Below are 19,183 nucleotides of genomic sequence, written 5' to 3'. Positions count from 1 at the left end.
TAAATATACATGCGCCACATAATACGTATATTGTGTGTGTGCCATTGAAGCAGCAGTAAGCATGATAATCAAGCTAATCCTACACAACCAGGAAAACTAAGAATAACCAGCTGAAACTTAGCACACGCTACGTATATTCTGGCGTAGCCGAGCTAAGCCGCTGCTAATTTTTGACTTTATTTACAATTCGGCCACCAGCGAGCTTGATCAAACGCATGGGACTCGCAGTTTTTTTCTTCGGGAATAGAGTAGACCATTGCACTATGTAAAATTTCGGTCGTCGCCATTTACTCACATTATCCTCGCATCGAGAGCGATCATCAAGGTCAAACCGCGGTGGCCTGGTAATTCCCGCGAGAACGCAAGATGAGTTGGAAATAGACAATGGGGTAGTCCTTGCCGCCACAAATGACGCTGATGTCCTTGATCATGCGTGCCCGTGCAATAACGATGTCGGTAAGGCAGATGCGAACCGTCGTACGTACTTGAACGATGTCGGCCGCGAGGGCTTGGCACACGACTGTTTAGTTGGTCTAGCCTCCGCTTGTAACAGCTGGCCCCGAGTTCGTCACGGGCAGGGGACACGGGCCGGGGGACGTGATCAAATTTTGGTCACGGCAAGGCGGGAAGACTGCTGACTAGCTTGGAACACGAAAAAATGTTGAGGCGAGATTACCTGTTTGAAGCTAGCTTATTTTACCACATTTTAAATTACATCAACAGGACTACGGGCTGTTATTTGAAATACATGCTCTTTTATTGATTTGGTACGGCAGGTGTATGTATTTGTAATGTGATGAATGCGGAGATGGGGGCTTTACGTCAAAATACAACGGCCATGGGGTTTGGAGGGGTCTGTCTTTAAATAGCGTTTTTTTTTTCCTAAACATTGCTAGAAGAGTCCGAAAGGGACTGCATTTTAATAATGCTTTTTACACGTCGTCTTTCGACTAGCCTTGACATGCATGAGCGTAAATGAGAAAATATTGCTCGCAATGTCATACAAAACTTCCGAATGTACTCTGGCACCGATTCCAAATACCACAGTGCTACTATTATTACCTGCAAGTTGTAGTACCATGCTATAGTTGCAGACGACAGGAGTCCACCGATCTCGTTTCCATTAATTTTGTATTCCTCGGGAGCACCTTACCTGTTTCAATTTTCTGACGCCTGAAAAAGGTTCACACTCATTGCTCATAATCTTTACAGAAATAAAACTGGAACTCCTGAAAGACCCTTTCGAAGCCCGATTTGCCCCGTAGAAAAAAGCCCCTAATCGCACAACCTGAATTTACAATAAAACAAACAGAACACAAAGTATCGCCTTTCATATTGCGTTTATATGCATAAAAAGAATCGTCATCTTTATACATTTATTGCAGAGGTCTCGGTGGATACTTTTGTTTTATACTGTTGTAGGGACGCAGCTACTACGCACGGTGGGCGCTGTGATAACAGTGCAGTGAACGTTGGAGGAACACAGATACGGACGTCAGCCTCTATGTGTCATAAGCCCTGTGCATTTTCGAATGATAAACAGTGAGCGGGCAAGAACACGTGTAGTGCGGACCAAGCCCGGAACAGGCGCACAACGGCCCCGTCTGGTATAAAGACTGCTCTCACGTGTACGGAGGGTGGATGTGCACTGTACCTCCCGGCGGCAGTGGAAGGCCACTATGGGAGCAGCGAGTGGTAGGTGACTGCAACTACTACACCCGACATGTGGTGAGCACGCACGGGGCCAACTAGGGACAATGCACTCGGACGTTGGTGTGAGTGTTAATGAAAGCGCCGTATTATATTCCGCACAGTCGGTGCAGTTAATAATTGAGTGTCGCGTTGCTCGAATGACTGTTCTGAGACATGCTGATACTTTTACTCAAGTCATTTTGTTTTATCGTCCGGAATAAACCGGTAATTTCTTTTTATTCCGTGTCGGTGTTATTTCGTCGGGCGGGGCCAGGCTCGCGAACCCCGCGCTCATGAAGTTTGTTCCTTCACTGTTGACTTTGCGAAGATGGTTTTGTATTTCGTTCTTCACATCCCTTCTCTGTGCCCAAATATGTGGGAGAAATCCGGGACCTGGGTGCCATTTCAGGGAGGGATTCTGTCCACCCTTTTGTCGCTCCCTTTCAGCAAGATTCTCAACCAGCCCACCTTCCATGCGACGCTTACCTGCACTTTTTGATACAGGGTAGTTCGCGGAAGGACTTAAGCCGTAGAAGACCCTCTGATTTTCTAATCACCAGCCGTTTTCCCACGGCCCCACGTTGTCGGACACGAAGTACGTCTTAAAGAACGTTTATCGTCGGCCGAACTAGCTGTTTCACAGCACGTTGCTTAGCATGCCGTACTCGGCGCAATACACGACCACCCAGCCTTCAGGCACCCGTACACGCCGTCTCGCAGCCTCGCCGGCTTCCCTCTCGCTGAATATGCCTGAATCGTACTATCCGCCTTTGCGACAAGCCTGGACCACTTGCTTGTAGTGTGGTATATGGAGTCACATTCTTCTATTTTGGCGGTGGCGTAAGCAGTGCGAAGGTACAAGCATTGTACCAGAACAGACACGTACGCCAGCGGAGGCGAGTGCTCGCGCCCGCCACAGCTCTATCCCGCTCGTGGATTTAAATTACCTCCAGCGGAAACTAGCGCAGCGTACATTTGGCAGCATATTACTGACGTTGGGGTGGCAGCTATGAGTGACGTCAACCCACCGCGGTGGCTCACTGGCTAAGGCGTTGTGCTGCTGAGCACGAGGACGCGGGTTCGATTCCCGGCCGCCGCGACCACTTTTCTGATGGAGGCGAAAAGCAAAAATGCCCGTGAGTACGAGATTTTAGCGCGTACCCCAAAGGTCAAGATGCCGAGTTGGTCAAAATTGATCCGGAGCCTTCCACTACGGCACGCCTCATCACGTGCGTTGCGTTGGAGCGTTAAACCCTACAATGAATCAAATATGAGTGACATCAACATGGGAACATGGCTTTGCGGCGCTTTGCAGCCACCGAGGTCCTGATGCGTGCGTTCGGAGGACCGAAGTACTGAGCCCATAGGTCTGCGGGAAAATACATTTTCGCAAATCTAACGCTGGATATCGGGTTGACTGATGATCCTCTAGAATTTCCAATTTACAATCATACGCCCAACTGCAATAATTAAAATTTTAATTAACAAGTACTAGTTTATTGTTATATTAAATAGCAATCAGAACTCATTTTGCTACGCCCACTACGGGCTTTGATGACATCGCGCAAGAAAAACAATTTTACTTCCGGCAGCCTTTGTTGCGAGAACTACAATGGCCATATTCTCGCCGTTTCGCTGTGACCGGCGGCTGCACCTCGGTTCCCTAGCTGGCAGCGGATCCTGGGAACCTGCGGTGGCTAGGGAACCTAGTGATTCCCTAGCCGCCACAGCTGGCGGCGCCACTCGCTGCGAAAAAATAATAACAAATAAAAGAATAAAAAATAAAAATGAAAAGGAAGTAAAAATAACAAAACATAAAAATAAAATAAACGGAAAAAATAGGAAAAAAACCTGCATATAGAAGAGGTGGCTAGGTGGGATTCGTTGTCAGGCTTCGTCGTCGGAACGAAACCAAGAGGGGGCAGCGAGCCGAAGAGACGGAGGAAGAACGAGCCGCACGCCTCGAGAAGGGTTGTAACCGTACAAGGAACCAAGATAAAACAATCACATTAACCGTACCTATCACTACCCGCACGCAGGCATGACCTGGTTAAGCCAGAGCCATGTTTTTTACTAGAAATTTTCTATGAAACACCCTTTCTAGCATATACATGTATGGTGCTGTGTGCGTGGCGGGCACGTGTAAATGAATCAATCAAATTTAATTTGATAATATTTATTGGTCTCACCATTTCATTTCAATAAGAGATCGACCCTTCAATAACCACAGTCTAAAAAAATTGCGTCCTACCGCAACTAAAATTCTCAATGAAAAGACGTTACACTACGCCTTCAAACGCTGTAAAACTATTTGCGGGAAGCAAGCGGTGATTGTGTATCCTGAATGCCTCACATTCCAGATATTCAGTAATGTTCCGTTTGTTTAAGCTGAATCTGGCTGTTCTTTTCAGCACGTATAAACTTTGCGGAGGAACCAGCAGCATGGAACACGAATTGGGGAAGCCGTGGAACAACGTCTGCCCGGTTCCGAAGGTCACATTTACACACTCGCTGAAGGCGAAACTGAACCCCCTTGTACAATTCGTCATTGGCGTAAGTTGACAGAGGTCTACTAATGAGCCGGGCCCATTGAAATGCTCTATAGAAGCTCTAATCTAATCGCTTACATTTACGAAATTTTTGCACTACCCGGAAGTTTATTCAAACAGACGCTAGCGTAAAATCATTCCCGGGCAGAGGTCGCGACTGGTAAAGGGGACTACTGTGTGGATGTCTTAAAAATATTCTTCGAGAAAATTGTTGAGAAAAGTGTTCAGAAAAGTGTTATAATCTTGATGAGAGTCCATATCAGCAGTCAAGGTAAGCAGTGCGTAAACAAAAATTGTGTTCATAGAATTGGGTGTTGGGCAACCTGTTTTCCATCATTCTGGTGGGTCGACCTAAACATCATTCTCGGACTGAAGAGGTCCTGCGTTGCCAATCTTTACGTCAACCTTTTTTGCTATCTTTTAACCCTGAGCGTTCATTCGCACCAATCGCGATTGCTTACGAAGGGAAATAATACGAGAAGTGACCTTATGCCTTTTAAGACACCCTTGATCTGGACATATATTACAGATTGCGGAAATTGACTACCTCGCATTTTTTTCTTTCAGTTTGCTCCAACGACTCTCACTGTTCAGCTCAAAGTGACCAATGGAGGATCGACGGTTGTTTGTCAAATGTTTCACGTGAAAATAGACAAGGCTTGATGCTATCGGGAGTTGTGTAGGACTGGCCGAACTTCCGCTTCAAGTACGATGAGAGAAACAAAGGACGAATAATTATTAAAATAAAAAGAAATTTCCGCCGTTAGACTCTCACGGACCAGTAACCATCCACGGACCAGTAACCATACACAGGGACGGCGTCTATAGTTATGACAGGGTAAGAGGTTAGCAGGAGCTGCGCCCACAAGCGTGGTGTGGCCGCTACATGACTCTACGCGGTTACACAACATAGTTTGTTATATTGCAGCTCTTTATACCCATCATTACTAATATAAGCGGCTTACAGTATAGCCATTTGATTATACAGTCGTTTATATAGGTTTAATTCCCTTGAATGAATGATTCTCCAAGGAAAAAGAAAACGTCGTCCAAACTGAAAACTTGCTCAGGGGAAAAAAATTACTCAAACAACATTAATCTTGGTACAAGCTACTTACGGTGTATTTTAGGTTTAACTCAAGGCTATTTGTGAATTCGATTCTTACTGCACCTATTTAAACAGCTACACCCAACAGGCCCAATTGCATGAATATGAACATGAATATGAGATCTAAGTGACTTATTTAAAAATTCGCCGACATCTCCATGCAAGCATTTCCTTTCTTTTGTCCACTTCTGCAACCAATCAGAGCACCGAACTGGAATAGGCAGAAGAAATATTTAATTGTCACTGCCTCTTGTCATGGCGTCATTGGCTACTGCACAAGGATTTTCTATTATCACCACACTTTTTATTTAGCAGCAGCAAAGTGTCACCCCGAAAGCCAGACGTTGAATCCCTTTGGATTCGCTGCACCAGCGTTTTCAATGCCTGACGCACCTATAAAGCCAGAAGCAACAGTGTGTGCGTTAGAAGCCGCGACTTCACAGCGTGAAGGTCTGGCATGAATTCGTTCTAGCGTACAGTACGCGCTATCGTTGCCGGCGGCCGTAAGGCTCGGCGGACTTATTGAACGATGTTTTCACTTGCTAGTCATCCTGCACATCAATCTGGGCACGGTACGCCTAAAAATAAGCTCAAAATAATCCTACAGCATGTTGCGAAAGGTTTAATCTAATTTATGGCGTGCCCCCAGAATTTAGGAATAGTTCTGGATCTTTGTTTGCTTCATGACGGTATTTACTCTGTTGTTTAAAACAGCTACAATCTTTCTCTTGTTTCACTGTCTGCGGAAGATGAAGCGTAGATGCCGAGTTGAGATGTCAGATGAGTAGCCAGAGCGCACAGCTCCTTCCGCTCTGTGCTCTGGGTATTCAACACGCTCGCAGGACCGACATCTGCAATGCTTCTTACTTGGGAGGTAGGCGATTGAAAGAGCCCACTGCGTACTCACGGTATGCTTTGCTTGCGCAGAACCGCGCATGCGCGGTCGCGTTCCTACGCATGGCGGTAGGCTTTAAAGGAGCCATGAAGAGAAAATACAACTTAGTTTAATTTGAAAGAACTAGTATTCAGTATCTCAGCCAGCTCCATTACAGCCACAAAAGATGTTTTTTTAACGAAAAAAAAGCAAGAAGTATTTAAAAACTTTCAAATTTTGCGCCACAGTGACGTGTTATGAGCAAGAATGACGTCATACGGGCCAACAATAAAATATATATTCAGTGCGTTAACTGCACGTTAGCATTCAAGTGGTGCGGTCAAATGGAACTAGAGGCCCCATTACAGACGTCCAGTCATGTGTCGTCGCGACAGGTCAGTTAGGCGGCCGCCAATCGCACAAACAAGGTTCCGTGACGTCATAGAAAAGTTGCGGGAAATTGGCTAGGGGGTCGCGACTGCTTCACACGTTTTCTTTCATATCTCCGTTATTTGTTCGAAGATTGCGATGATATTGGTATCATTGTTATCGGGACTAAGCAGTCTTTCTAATAAACCCAACTTGTATTTTGTCTTCATGGCTCCTTTAAAGACCAACTGTACTCAAATTTCACCTTACCAAATTTATTTTTAATGTGCAGTAAGCACCCCCAGATCAACTGAGACACGAGTTGTAGCTCCGAAAAACGCCTCGTTAATCAGTCAGAAGCGTTTAAAAAAGCTCCGCCGCAGACCACGCTGCACCTGCATGCCGGCGGATCGCGTAAACAGCCATGATGCGCCTGTGACGTTCCAGCCGACGGGAGCTTTTTCCTCTGACCGGCCACGCAGCTTGAGAACCGGTTGAGCTCTGCTGCACACGCTTCACCCATGGGCTGCCACGTGCGCGCGTAGAGCTTGCGCGCAGATTTCCTCCTGAGCTGGTAACCGCCCGGCCGCTCGCTGGACGTCTACAACGTCACTGCAATGGCCGCGCTCTCTTCGGTTTCGGTTTCAAAATCGCCGATTTTCGCTGACCGCTTGCGACGTCCAGGCGCGTATTTCAGCTGTTGTATTTTGCATGTTGCTTTCTTTTTAGGCAGACTATATGGAAATAGGGTTTTGAAGAGGTCAAAATTTGTAGTGTAGTTGGCCTTTAAACACTTCTGCACGTCGCATTTCCATAGTCAGGGCGTCTAGTTGTCGTGCCATAGCTGACTGAACCACTTTGTATTTGCTGAAGTTAATAATAAATAGCGACTGCGGGCGGCTCTCTCCACCCCCCCCCCCCCCCCCGTGTTTCGACAATGGACGCAAGTGCGGTTAGGGACTGGCGGCACTGTATCTGAAATTAAAATATCTCCTCTTTTTTGATGGAAGCGAAAAGTAGAAACGCCCGTGTGTACGAGATTTCGGCGCGCGTTAAACATCCCCAGGTAGTCAAAATTAACCCGAAGCCCTCCACTACGGCGCGCCTCATCGCCTGCGTTGCGTCGGCGCGTTAAACCCTGCAATCAATCAATGAAGTTAAAATGTCTGTTACAAGCGAGATTGTTAACCAAAATTCCAAGATAACTTGTCCTCTATAACCAACTATCTTCCACATCCGATGTGTGTTGTAAAAAAGGTCGAATTAGTAGGGAAAATAGGGTGGCCATCCATGTGGGTGAATAGTGTTACCGAATAGCACTAAGCTTGTCCTCAAGATCCTCTGCATCCCACGACGCGTTCTGGGTCGAGAAAAGGGTGGCGAAATGTCCCGCGAAGACCTCGGCTTTATCTTCAGCCCTCGTTCTAACCGACCCGTCAGCGAGTGTGACCTCTGGAACAGTAGCTAACCCACCCTCGTCAAGGTACAATGAGGCTTGCGGTGCCTCAACACGCGCCGCGGTGCCAGGTCGGCCCGTCGAACTACCGCGACCGGTCTGGGTAGGCTTAGCGTCGCGGCAGATATCTGATCGCCGCTTATAAAATCAGCGCTGATAACAATCTCTGGCACAGTTTTTCACCACACCAGCATCTACTTTCGCGCTCATGGAACTTCTTTTTGGCGGTTAGATCGATTGGAAGAGTGGCGACAAGCTGTTGCTATTGTGGTCTGCGCTGGTTCGAGCCGCTTAGTTCCAAGTGGGCCGAATGGGCAGGCGCGGCCGGCGTGTGCGCGGACCGTTTCCGAGGGCATGCCGCTTCCCGATTGCCTGCGTCATCAACTTCTTGCGAACGGCGCACGGAATCTACAAATTCAGGTCAGCGATCGTCGTAGTTGATCGGGTCGATCGGGAAACGGGCCGCAGGTTTCGCTTCAGCCATGGTCACGCGCAGACTCGCTTGCTGCGTGAGAGCGACGTAAGAAACGCAAGCTCATCTTGGGGCTAGCTTTGGGGGAGGGTGGGGGCGGTGTTGCGGCCAAATAGCGTGCGAGCTAAACGCAAACCCAAAACCCCAAGGATGGCTTGGGTTCTGCGCATGTGCAGCACGGTGCCCCAAGACGCTTGCGGAACAAAGAGCGTTGGAGACCCCTACTCTAAAACTCCACCAATCGGAACCTCCCTTCGTACTTTGGTCTCAACAACTTCTCCTGGCACGACGGTGCACCTTTCTCTATTCATAATGCGTGACCCTTCGGATGACCTCACGGCGAGCGCAAGTGGACGCGAGTGGAGGCCAGTTTAACGGGCATCCTCGGCGCCGCTCGGACTCAAGGCAACAAAAGTGTGGGTTGCTGTAACAAGACATTGACCGCCTTTTCTTGGCAGGGAATATTTCTATGGGCTGGCTGCGCATCCCGGCTTTCCAGACAAAACACTCCGTATGCTCCGTGAGTTCCGTGGTTACCGCGTTGACCGATACCCTACTGCGCCTGCGCGCGCAGTCACGGCGAGGAGGGCGCACCCCCCCGTAACGAATGCACAGGCACTAATCCCCCTACCGAACGAATCCCCCTACCGAAACGAATACTCAAGTGCCCAGACGGGTCCCGGTCAGCACGGTAACCACGGAACACACGGGGGCATACGGAGTGCCAAATGAAAGAAAACGCTGCCGAGGCCGCTCCTAGCGCCTCTGGAACACGTCAGCCCGGCCGGAACAAAGAAGCCGACTGTACAACAACAACAACGCAGGTGCTGGCTGTCTTATTAATAGATTAACCGAGGTGCTTGAACTTGACAGCCCGACTCCTGGACAAGCCGTTTTCAAATGAACACAACGTTCCTCCCTCGCTAAATGGGAAAAGAGCATACTGAACTACGACTTCGCTACAACGGGGTGATCCCAAACAAAAACTGTGTTTACGATTAGGCACACAAACGCATTTACAGAAGGGATGAGAAAACCTTGCTGCCTTGGTGATCGGCTAACTGGATTACGCCCCAGGAGTCCAATCTTAGCGATCGACCCCTAGTTACGCCCTAGACTGCAAAGTTTTACCTGCACTAATCGCGGAGGCTGTCTGGTTTTTCGTTGTCCTGAAATATTCCAGCAAAGTCTGCCGCTTGCTATCCAGTGCTGGAGTTTGTCTTCGCTCCTATGGTATGCGGCGCAGATTTGATTGGTCAGGCCTACCTCTCGAATGAACCAATGGTGGATCCAAACGTGCCCTAGGGAATTCCTGCCGTTAGTCTCCTTTCGCAGAGGGGACGGACACGCGAAAATGCGTGAACGTGGGAGAAGCGAGTTTCTCACCCTTCGGGCGGCCATTAGACATTTCGGCGCTTACAAATGTCGCCACTCTGGTTTACGCCGTGCAAGCGTAAACCGCTGGCCCCGAGGCACGCAACTCCGTAAAAATGGCGCTTTGTTGCGATAATTCGAAGCGTCTTGAACTGGAGCCGCGATCCCCAAAAGGGCACTGAGCAATAGTCTGGAAACCTCAAATGACTGTGTTTTCCCAGTCAAGCTTTCTGAATACCCCCTCGAAACATGCTGTGAAGGGGTATTCAGGAATTTTGACTGAATAAAACACAGGAGTAAAGGTAAACGGAGAGTACTTGAGGCATTTGAGGTTTTCAGACGGCATAGTATTCCTGAGTGGGGCGAAAATATACTTTTTTTCACTTTCAATGGTTGGCTAATTTCACATGCAAGAGTTACACCAACATTCAATAGAACATTGGTCAATTTACTCATCTTGTCGTTGCACATTGGTTCAAACTTTAGAAAATATAATTATTATGAGATGATTTGAAGGCTTTAATTCTGAGACGGGAAAACTAGCCGTGAAACACCGAGTCCGCACTGTCAAGTCGGTCGAGCGAGAGAGAACGAGCCGCGGTTTCTTCTTGCCAGTGATCTCCTTGCGGCTGTAACGAGTTTTTGTGTCTTACCCTTGAGTGACAATGTAGCTTGTGGCTTGCGTGGCGCAAGCGTATTCTTGGTGAGTGACGGATGCTGGCTACGTGTGTGGATTATTTCAACGAGAATAGTGCTGAAGACGGCTTTCCTTACAATATAACGATAACAAACGACGAAGGGACAAGGTCAAAAAGAACCATTCGGCAGCTCAGAAGACAAAGTGGTACCGTTCACCGCAGGGTATGTTTGCCACACAAACATTTTAAAACCAGTTTATTCACCACTGCGCAAGTAAATGTCCCACGCCGGAGCCCAAAGTGTTCCGTGGATAGTCTAGTAAGCAGGATTTTCCTGTTTATTTCGGCCTGTATTTTTCGGGTATGGGGCCACACACCTGAAAAAGGAGGGAAAATCGCCTCAGCCTAATTCGAATTAGAGGAAGCGCTCTGGCAGTAGACGAGTGTTTTTTTAGATTGCCCATTAAATATCCGTAGAAGCAGTAATGCGATGAGTACCCTTCGCTAATTTAAGATGTTACGCCTTCTTAGTTGCATGCTCCTGAAAGTCTCTAGACATGGCAGCCGTCCTTGACGTTTTGCTATGCTCCACATCTTTGATTAACACCAGAAATCGCCCGACACATCATGGAATCAAGTTGACAAACCACAGTTCAAGCTATATTTCTGCTCCAAGGCAGCCCATTTTGCAAAATATATCTTGCCACAAAAAACGCCGCTAAAATGACCAAGCGTGGCCATCGAGATGTTTAAAACGCCAAACGTGTGCGAGGGCGGGGTGACGAACCTCATCTGCCCGTCTAGCGGATTGTGAAGCCATAGCAAGAAATGCGTATTACGCATGGTATCACGTTCGTGATTAGAGGCGAAAGATGCCCATGCTGTCTAAAAATCCACCCATGAATCTTAAAGACAATTTTTTGGAAAAGCAATCCACGATATGCGACATCTCTTCTTACTGCACATGCGCCATGTACTTGGGATATCCTCACGCCTCACTTGCCCTTCAGGCGAGTACCCTGCCCACCCACAAATACGTCGCATTTTATGAAAGTGCCATCCACCAGACGTATCACCCCATCTGAGCTCCCGCATCGCTTACTAGAAGGACTAGCGGAATATGGACCATGGCGTGGACGTGACGTCGACTCGAGAACTCCTGGCGGCCCACAGCCTCCTGGTCAGTGAGGAACTCTGGGAGAATTACTGACCGCCTTCGCTAATTAAGAAACTGTGACAAGCCGGCCTTGTCTAAGGCTGTCAAGACAATAAAGGTATCTCTCTCTCTTCGGGTACCGCAGTCTCACTCATGGTATTCTTATTCGAAATATGTGCAGCAATATAAATATGCACAAAACAAAACTGCATTATTAAAGTTGTGCACATTTCTTGTGGCAATGTGAGGATGTGAGGCTCAACGATAGTTTTTGAGTATCCTTCAAGAGTAAAGTGTGTTGTCAATTCAGTTTGGCATTTCGAGCTAGAATCACGGGGATGGGGACTCGCTGAAGCGGTCTACAGAATCATGGTGGGACAGTGAAGTGTCTGGCGAGTACGGCCAGCATTCAGAGGCCAATACTAAGACTAGATTATTACCCCACAATCACTGTCTCTGGGGGCGGAAAGGACCTGAATTGCGGTACTTTCAGTGTCAACTGTGCAAGACAGGAAAGCCGAACTTCCAGAAAGGTTCGAGAAAGCGCTTTTGTGAAAGCAACACGATCATCCTATCACTTTGAGCAATCATCTCTTTGCATCCTCCAGTCTGGGCTAACTTCGCACTCGAATATAGTGCAGGTCCGTCTTCAACGAGTTGTCGTGAGAAAACTTTACTGCCAAGTTTACTGCTAACTTTATGTTTATTTATGCGCAATGAGTTTGCTCAAGCCAATTTAAATTTACCGCGTTCCACTGCTCCAAGCCGGGTGACTCGATGCCAGCGCTGACGTACGGCGGAGACGCGCGTGCATTGAGGCACTTCACTACAACGTTTATAGAACCCCGTTCCCCACTCAACGAGAGTTCCAAGCGGAACGTGGATCCCATCTAGTGGAACCTTTCGTTGCTATTGCAGTTTGATTTCTTAAATACCGGCAGGAGGTAGCGCTCCAACAGCATACGATGACTTTCTGGCGTTGATGTATTTAATTTGCTATCGCAAAAACGAGGCACCCACGAATTTTTAATAAAGGAACGCCGCAAATATCACATATGTATTGATTTCCTGCCTAAAATTTGCGTAATGTCTTGTTCTTGTACAACAATGTTGACAAGTACGAACACTGACACCGGACTTAGACGTCTAGATTTGGCAATGAGTGTACAACACTATTGCGCAGCATTCATTTTACTTTGGCTGGGTGGCTGAATCGGGTCACACACAGGCAGACAGACAGCAGACAGACAGACAGACAGACACACAGACAAACAGACACACAGACACAGACATACAGACAGACGGACGGACCAAAATTTCTTTGTTTACTTATATAGCACCCAAAAAAGACTATCGTCTCTAAAAATATTTTCCACAGATACGCTCCATCCTGTGTAACATCTTCTGGCTGACCACACAGCTGCGATGCATCTTGCAATGAAGATGCCTACGCCAGCCCCCACATTGTGTTCGGAGAAGTCCACCAATAATTAAAGCAGTCTATTTGTTAAAAAAACGCCGTAAGAAAGTCGCAGTTACTCTTCTATTTTAGAAGCCGAAACATCCGTCGCGTAGCCGTTAAAATAACGGTTATTTCACCTGGACCTGAGCAACGTTCTCTCAAGAGCTTCCAATTGTTCTTTGCCACGGTCGTTCAAAAATTAAAAAGAACGACACTTGTTTGCTAACCATAATTTTGTATGAAATTTCCATGGTTTGCTAGACATGACAGATATTATAGCCATCTCTCAGGGAGTTACTTCACATCCACCGTGAAGGGTGGCGTCTGCGCAAAGCCAGGGCCTTGCAGTTTGTTTTCGCGCAACCTATAGCACTTTGAATTTTAGACCGCATTTCTGGAGAAGAAAATTCATTTCAACGGAAGGACAAATTAGCAAATAAATGGGGAGGTAGTATATTTTGTACCAAATGGAATCTTGCGTATTTGGACACGTCTTTTCAACCTAACCCCAACATTTACCTTCTTTGGTTCTATACGGGTTTGATTAGCGGGTACATAGACGAGTTGTTTAACAAATTTGTTACAACCAGCTATTTTTTCGGCGTAGTTTATGTGCGTGTCGTGTGTCTACGAAGGCGTCTCTATACGACTTGGAAGCGCAGACGTCGACACCTCCGAACCATTCTCTGAGCAACCTTGATTGGGCGCCTATTCATACAAATGCTGCACCGTTTCTATCGAATTGAGACACTGGAACAGATACCCAGGAGTTTCACAGCCAGGCATGCTAAGAGAGGGGGTCTTAGATACTTACGGCCAAGATGCGTCTGATGTAGCAGTTAGTGCTCACTTCTATATTTGCTGTTTCTTCGCTCTCAGCAACTGGCCTATACTGTGTCTCGTCGGCGAAGCTTGGTGTCAAAAGCCAGCCCTTAGAGGTGTTAATGGCTGTAATACGGAATTCTTCATTGTCCTTTAGAGATGTATCGGGGTACTGTTTTCCCACCTGGCTGCCATCACTCCGGTCGAGATAAATCACAACCCTGCAAAAAAAAAAATAAATGTTAGAACTGATGTGCCGTGGAATCATTACCTATTCCATCATCATCATCAGCCGGATAAGGTGAACTGGAGGACGAAGGCCTCTCTCACTGACCTCAAACCACTCCTGCCCTGCGCGGCTAGAGTCTACAGTTTACCCCCGAAGTTCCGTATTTCATCCCTTCATCCTATTATCGGCCATCCCCTTCTAGACTCCCCTCTTAATATCACTCTGTTACCCTAACTGTCCATTGGTGGTCGGTTCGTCTCACTATATGGGCAGCCCATGTCTAGTTTTTCTTTATTTAAAGTAATGTATCGCCCTCTCTAATCTATTCTCTGATCCAGGTAGCTCGTTTCTTGTACCAGGGTGTTATTTCTAACATTATTCGTGCCAGGGCCTGTTGTGCCGACTTTCTAGTTGTTTAGTCAGACGGCACATTTCAGCTCCATATGCCATCACCGGCAGCACGCCCTGGCTATGTATTTTCCGTTTGAGTGACACAGGTAGTTTACTTTTTATTATTTAGGAGCGCTTGCCCAGTTCTCCCAAAACCATGCCTATTATGCGCCGGATTTCTCTCTCGTGGTTGGGGTCAGCGCTAACCATCTGTCCCAGGCAGTTGTATTCTTTTACTTCTTCTAGTGCTTCGTTTCTTAAGCCGAAGAGGAACTTTTCGGGATGCTTATTCCTCATTACTTTGCATTTATGTATATTTATTTTTGCCCCACGGCCGTGCTTTCTTATTGTAGATCCTCAAGCATTGTTTGCATGTGTTCCCCAGTTCCACTCAGAAAGACTGTGTCATCTGAAAACCTCGAATGGGTAAAGTATTCCCAGTTTAACGTTACTCCTATGTTTTCCCAGTGAGGCTTTCTAAATGCCCCCTCTAGACATGCTGAGGATAGTTTTGGAGAGATGGTATTTCCTCTCGTATTCCATTTGTGATCGATAATTTATCGCGTTGCTTGTAGAGGGTAATCCTGCCCATTGTCAGGTTCGGGGACAATAATAAAAAATAGAATAAACTGTGGAAACGAGACTTTCTGTTTATGTAACCCGAAACCCAAGCAAATACACACAACAAACAGAGAAAAACTAAGGAACAGCGGGGAACTAATAAACACTGAAGAACAGTGAAAGACTGGTATAGAACACGTTCAAGAGTTCAAGCAAATGGGGAGTGTCCGAAGTCAGAGAATGAAGGGCAAGGACTAAGCACGGTGATGAAATGTCCACAATAAGTGTTTGCTGCCGGAACGGGGTTGCCCTACCTCACGTTCCAGAGGCGCAGTCGTGATGGTTCGGTGTTCAAAGGTCCAGCTGGCGTGTTCAGGCCGCAGGGGTAGGGCGCGCTCCGAGCTCCCCGTCGTGTAGCAGAGGACGCAGCTCTCTTGGGCGTCGTGTTCCTCTACCGCTGCCTGACGACCTGACTTGTTTGTGGAGAAGGTGTCTTTGAGGTTGTGGCTGTGGAGGACCTCTTGGGGCACGGCACGGGTCCGGTCGCCCGACCGCCGCGCATCCCGGTCTCGCTCCACCCCGCGGAGTTCTTCTCTCCTTCCTCTCTGCCCGCCAGCCGCTGTCGCTGGCAGCTTCTCATTCGCCGGTGGCCGGCGCGAGCTCGTGCCGTGGTCGCAAGTCGATGAACTTAGCGCCACGTGCATTGCGTCTTCTTCTTTGTCGTAGTTTTTTTTTTACGTCTTTTCGTCTCGTGCTGGTTGTTTTTGCCGATGCAATTTCTTCGCATGACACCATGCCTTCCTTTATGTCTTCAGAGGTTTTATGTATGTTTCCTCTATTATCTGGTCTGTTAGTCCTCCAAAAAGGCTGCTGTGAGTAAGGAATCAAACGCTTTCTCGTAATTTAAAATGCCATGTAAACGGGTTTAGTGTACGCTGCGTGCTTTTTTATCGCTTGGTTGATGACATGGATGTGACCCATGGTTGAGTACTCTTTGCTAAACCTAAACCCAGCGTGCTCTCTGGGTTGAGTGGAGTCCAGGCTGTCCCCTTGCGGCTAACTATAATTTTGGTAAACAGCTTGTAATCAACTGAGATTAAGCTGATAGGTCGGTAATTCTTAAAGTCCGTGGGATCTCCCTTCTTATGAATCAGAAATATGTTGGCGTTTTTTCAGGCTATTGGCACTTATTTAGTCTTCAACCAATCCGAAAACAGGATAGCACGCTTTTCGAGTACAATATCTCCTCGCTTCTTCGTAATATTTAGGCTTATGCCGCATTCACCTGGAGCTTTTCCTATGTTGAAAGACGGAAGAAAGCTTGAAGGCAACTGAGAGAAATCTAGCCATCGGCAAAGACAGGATGGTCGCACTCATAGATGAGCAGGGAACCGTCACGGACAACTTAAACGCGACAATTAATGTTGTAGAGAGACTCTACACCAGGCTGTGTGCTAGCAACGTCAGGCCATGGGGAACTACTGAAAATAGAAGCTCAACTTGCACTGTGCCTCTAGTAACTGAAGAGGAAGTTGGAAAGGATCTCAAAGGCATGAAAAATGAAAAGTGTCGTATGTACAACGTAAAAAACAATAATTGTAAGCAAATAGTCCCGAGCCCGCCAAGGTGAACCGTTATTACATTACGGATGATATTTCGGCCGTAAATTTTGGTTGAGGTACATCAATGTTTCCAAGAGCGAGTAAGCAAGATAGAGTTTTTGTAGTTGGTCGTTAGGGTACCCTGGCTATCCTGTTTGCTCAAAAAGGTAACGCTAGCGTAATGCTTGGTTTGGGAGAGGAGATACGTTATGCGTGATAAGATCGTTTAAGCATAGTGTTGAACGAGGGTTTTGCAGAGCTTCTGTGTTCACGAAGCCCCGCCATAATGCACTGGGATATGTTCAGATGTTTTCCACAGCCGCCCAGCGGCAGTGCTGGAAGCGGTACCCGCTAACGTCACTGAAACTTTACACGGTGGAGGCTAACCGAGACCTGCGCGCTGCGTCGAAAAAGCTCAGCCCCCACCGAATGCGGAAGAATAGGCAGTTTGTTTTCGTAGTTCCCAGTTTTTTGTAGATGTGTTGTTTTTGATCCTATGTGTGGGAACAGTGGGAAAAAATGCCAAGGACCTTTGGTGTACCAGGATGTCTCTCCGGCTACAGAGAGGCGAGCGAAAAGTTTTCGTCCATTTGTACGCTTATGTTTTAAGCTTAGGGACAAAAATCCACGCGTTCATTTCAGTTGATCGAGTGTTGCCGCTACTATTTTGCGCCACACCTTATAAGAGAAGTCATTCATAACAATACCACCTGTTAATTGAAGCATGCAAAATCAATGGGTCTGTAGGAGTTCCCCAGAAAGCGAGAAATTTGTTAAGCGCAACGGATTCGGCAGTGCGAGCTTCCCGCATGCTCTTGAGTGGCTGCACTTCCGCTCGTGAAGTGCATCCGTAACACTAATTTTGTTGAAGTTCCGCGCATGGAAATTAACACAAGGTATCTGCGAACCCTAAGTCAAGCTGGATTAGTTCCCAAATATCACCCTGCCATCACTTTACGCACATGATAAAATTTTCGTCGTTCCTGCGGTGAAATCTTGCCGAAACTCCATGTGCTAGGCGCAGGATTGAAGTTAATTTCGGTAAACAGAGAACACGTGGAATCAATTGTTTTAAATGCAGAGGATTTCAGTAACTCACGATGTCACCCGCGTTGACGCCCGGAGTCCGCACCGTCGTTGTCCCTACTATATAAAAAAAAATACTATCCGGCGCCCGGTTTCGATCCCGCGACCCTGCGGGCGGAACGCAATGTACAGCCGGTAAAACGCTTGTCTATAACAGCGATTTCAACTTCAACCAGCTACACCCGAAAACTGCCGAAACATACTCGTTCCAAACATGTCGGAGGCAAAAGCGAAGGGCTAAGACTTTAGAATTCCGCAGTAGTTTTATTCAAATCCCGCTCCGGCGGGGCAGGATAGGGCTGAGTGTACGAACGCTGTGTTATAGACAAGCCTTTTACCGGCTGTACATGGTGCTCTACCCACTGCGCCACAAAGCCGACACAGAATGGGACGCTGCGAACGCGCCTTACATCCTTGACAAATTCAAATTACTGCTGACGAGCGCTCTCTCGTCAGCAGTTGCCACAAGTGCAACAACATTAACGTAACGCAAACTACTTAACGTCGTGCGCCCCCGGAAATGCTCTGCATTTGATCGTGCCCCTCGCGAAGGGGATGTTTCACTGCGTCTTATCTCGGACGCGGGACCCGTGGCGCCATCTGGCGGAGGCGCGGCACAACTCGTAGCACTTTGAAAAGATGCGGCGCCAGCCAGCTGCGTGTGTTTTTAAAAATAGACGTTGATGTGAAGCTAAGTCGACAGCTTTTTTCAAAGAGGGCAGTGTGGTAGTCGTGGTCGCAATGAACGCGATATGCTAAATGCGTCGTTCTCTTTCAGACCACTGGGCCCGGGTGTCCAGGTGACGTTAACTTTTGTACTGCAGCTGCGGCAAACTTTGGCGGCGTAGGCGGTCGGATTTAATATGATTAGCGCCATCGGCAATGCCACAGGTCTCGCTGCGAGACAAGAATTTGTGAGTTTCTAACGCTAAATCTTCGCCAGTGTCGCAAGCCCAAGTAAATAGCACGCGCTTAAACAAAGGGCAATCTTACGCTTATTTCTACGAAATAAAAAAAACTGCTGCAAGATCAGTGCTCGCCCAGCTAAATCCAAAGAGCACAAACTGAAGGTTGTAGAATGGAAGGAGCGATGAGTGGCAGCGCTGAGATATCCTGAGTGGTACCACGACGGCGGTACGCCCGACATAGCGGATATCAAAGCATGGTTGGCACGGCTGAAGGCGGACATCGAAAAATCTACGAAAACCATATCAGAGGAGGCGCGTGTGACGTCAACTGATTCCAGCGAACATCATACGTGGGGAGCCAAACACGGATTGCAGAAACGACTCTAGAAACAAAAACACAACCACACTTAGAGACGGAGAATAGCTGCAATAAACA

The 19,183-nt window shown here is 47.5% G+C and overlaps 1 protein-coding gene across 2 annotated transcripts in view; it reads right to left on the bottom strand.

The window, feature by feature from the left end:
• Positions 1-10,783: 10,783 nt before the first annotated feature.
• Positions 10,784-19,183, bottom strand: part of LOC144141503 (uncharacterized) — an 85,724-nt gene continuing 77,324 nt past the window's right edge. For both annotated transcript variants that reach the window (XM_077673054.1, XM_077673055.1), the window contains exons 5-6: positions 13,965-14,193; positions 10,784-10,909 (exon numbers count right to left, since the gene is read on the bottom strand). In XM_077673054.1, the coding sequence (XP_077529180.1) occupies positions 10,871-10,909; positions 13,965-14,193 (268 nt within the window). In that variant the 3' untranslated portion in view covers positions 10,784-10,870. The remainder of the gene's footprint in view (positions 10,910-13,964; positions 14,194-19,183) is intronic.

Source organism: Haemaphysalis longicornis, unplaced genomic scaffold (assembly GCF_048455015.1).
Source record: "Haemaphysalis longicornis isolate Haplotype H1 unplaced genomic scaffold, Haemaphysalis longicornis Haplotype H1 scaffold_6, whole genome shotgun sequence".
NCBI lineage: Eukaryota > Metazoa > Arthropoda > Arachnida > Ixodida > Ixodidae > Haemaphysalis > Haemaphysalis longicornis.
Note: the sequence above shows the minus strand (reverse complement) of the source record. Positions and strands in the feature narration are given on the sequence as shown.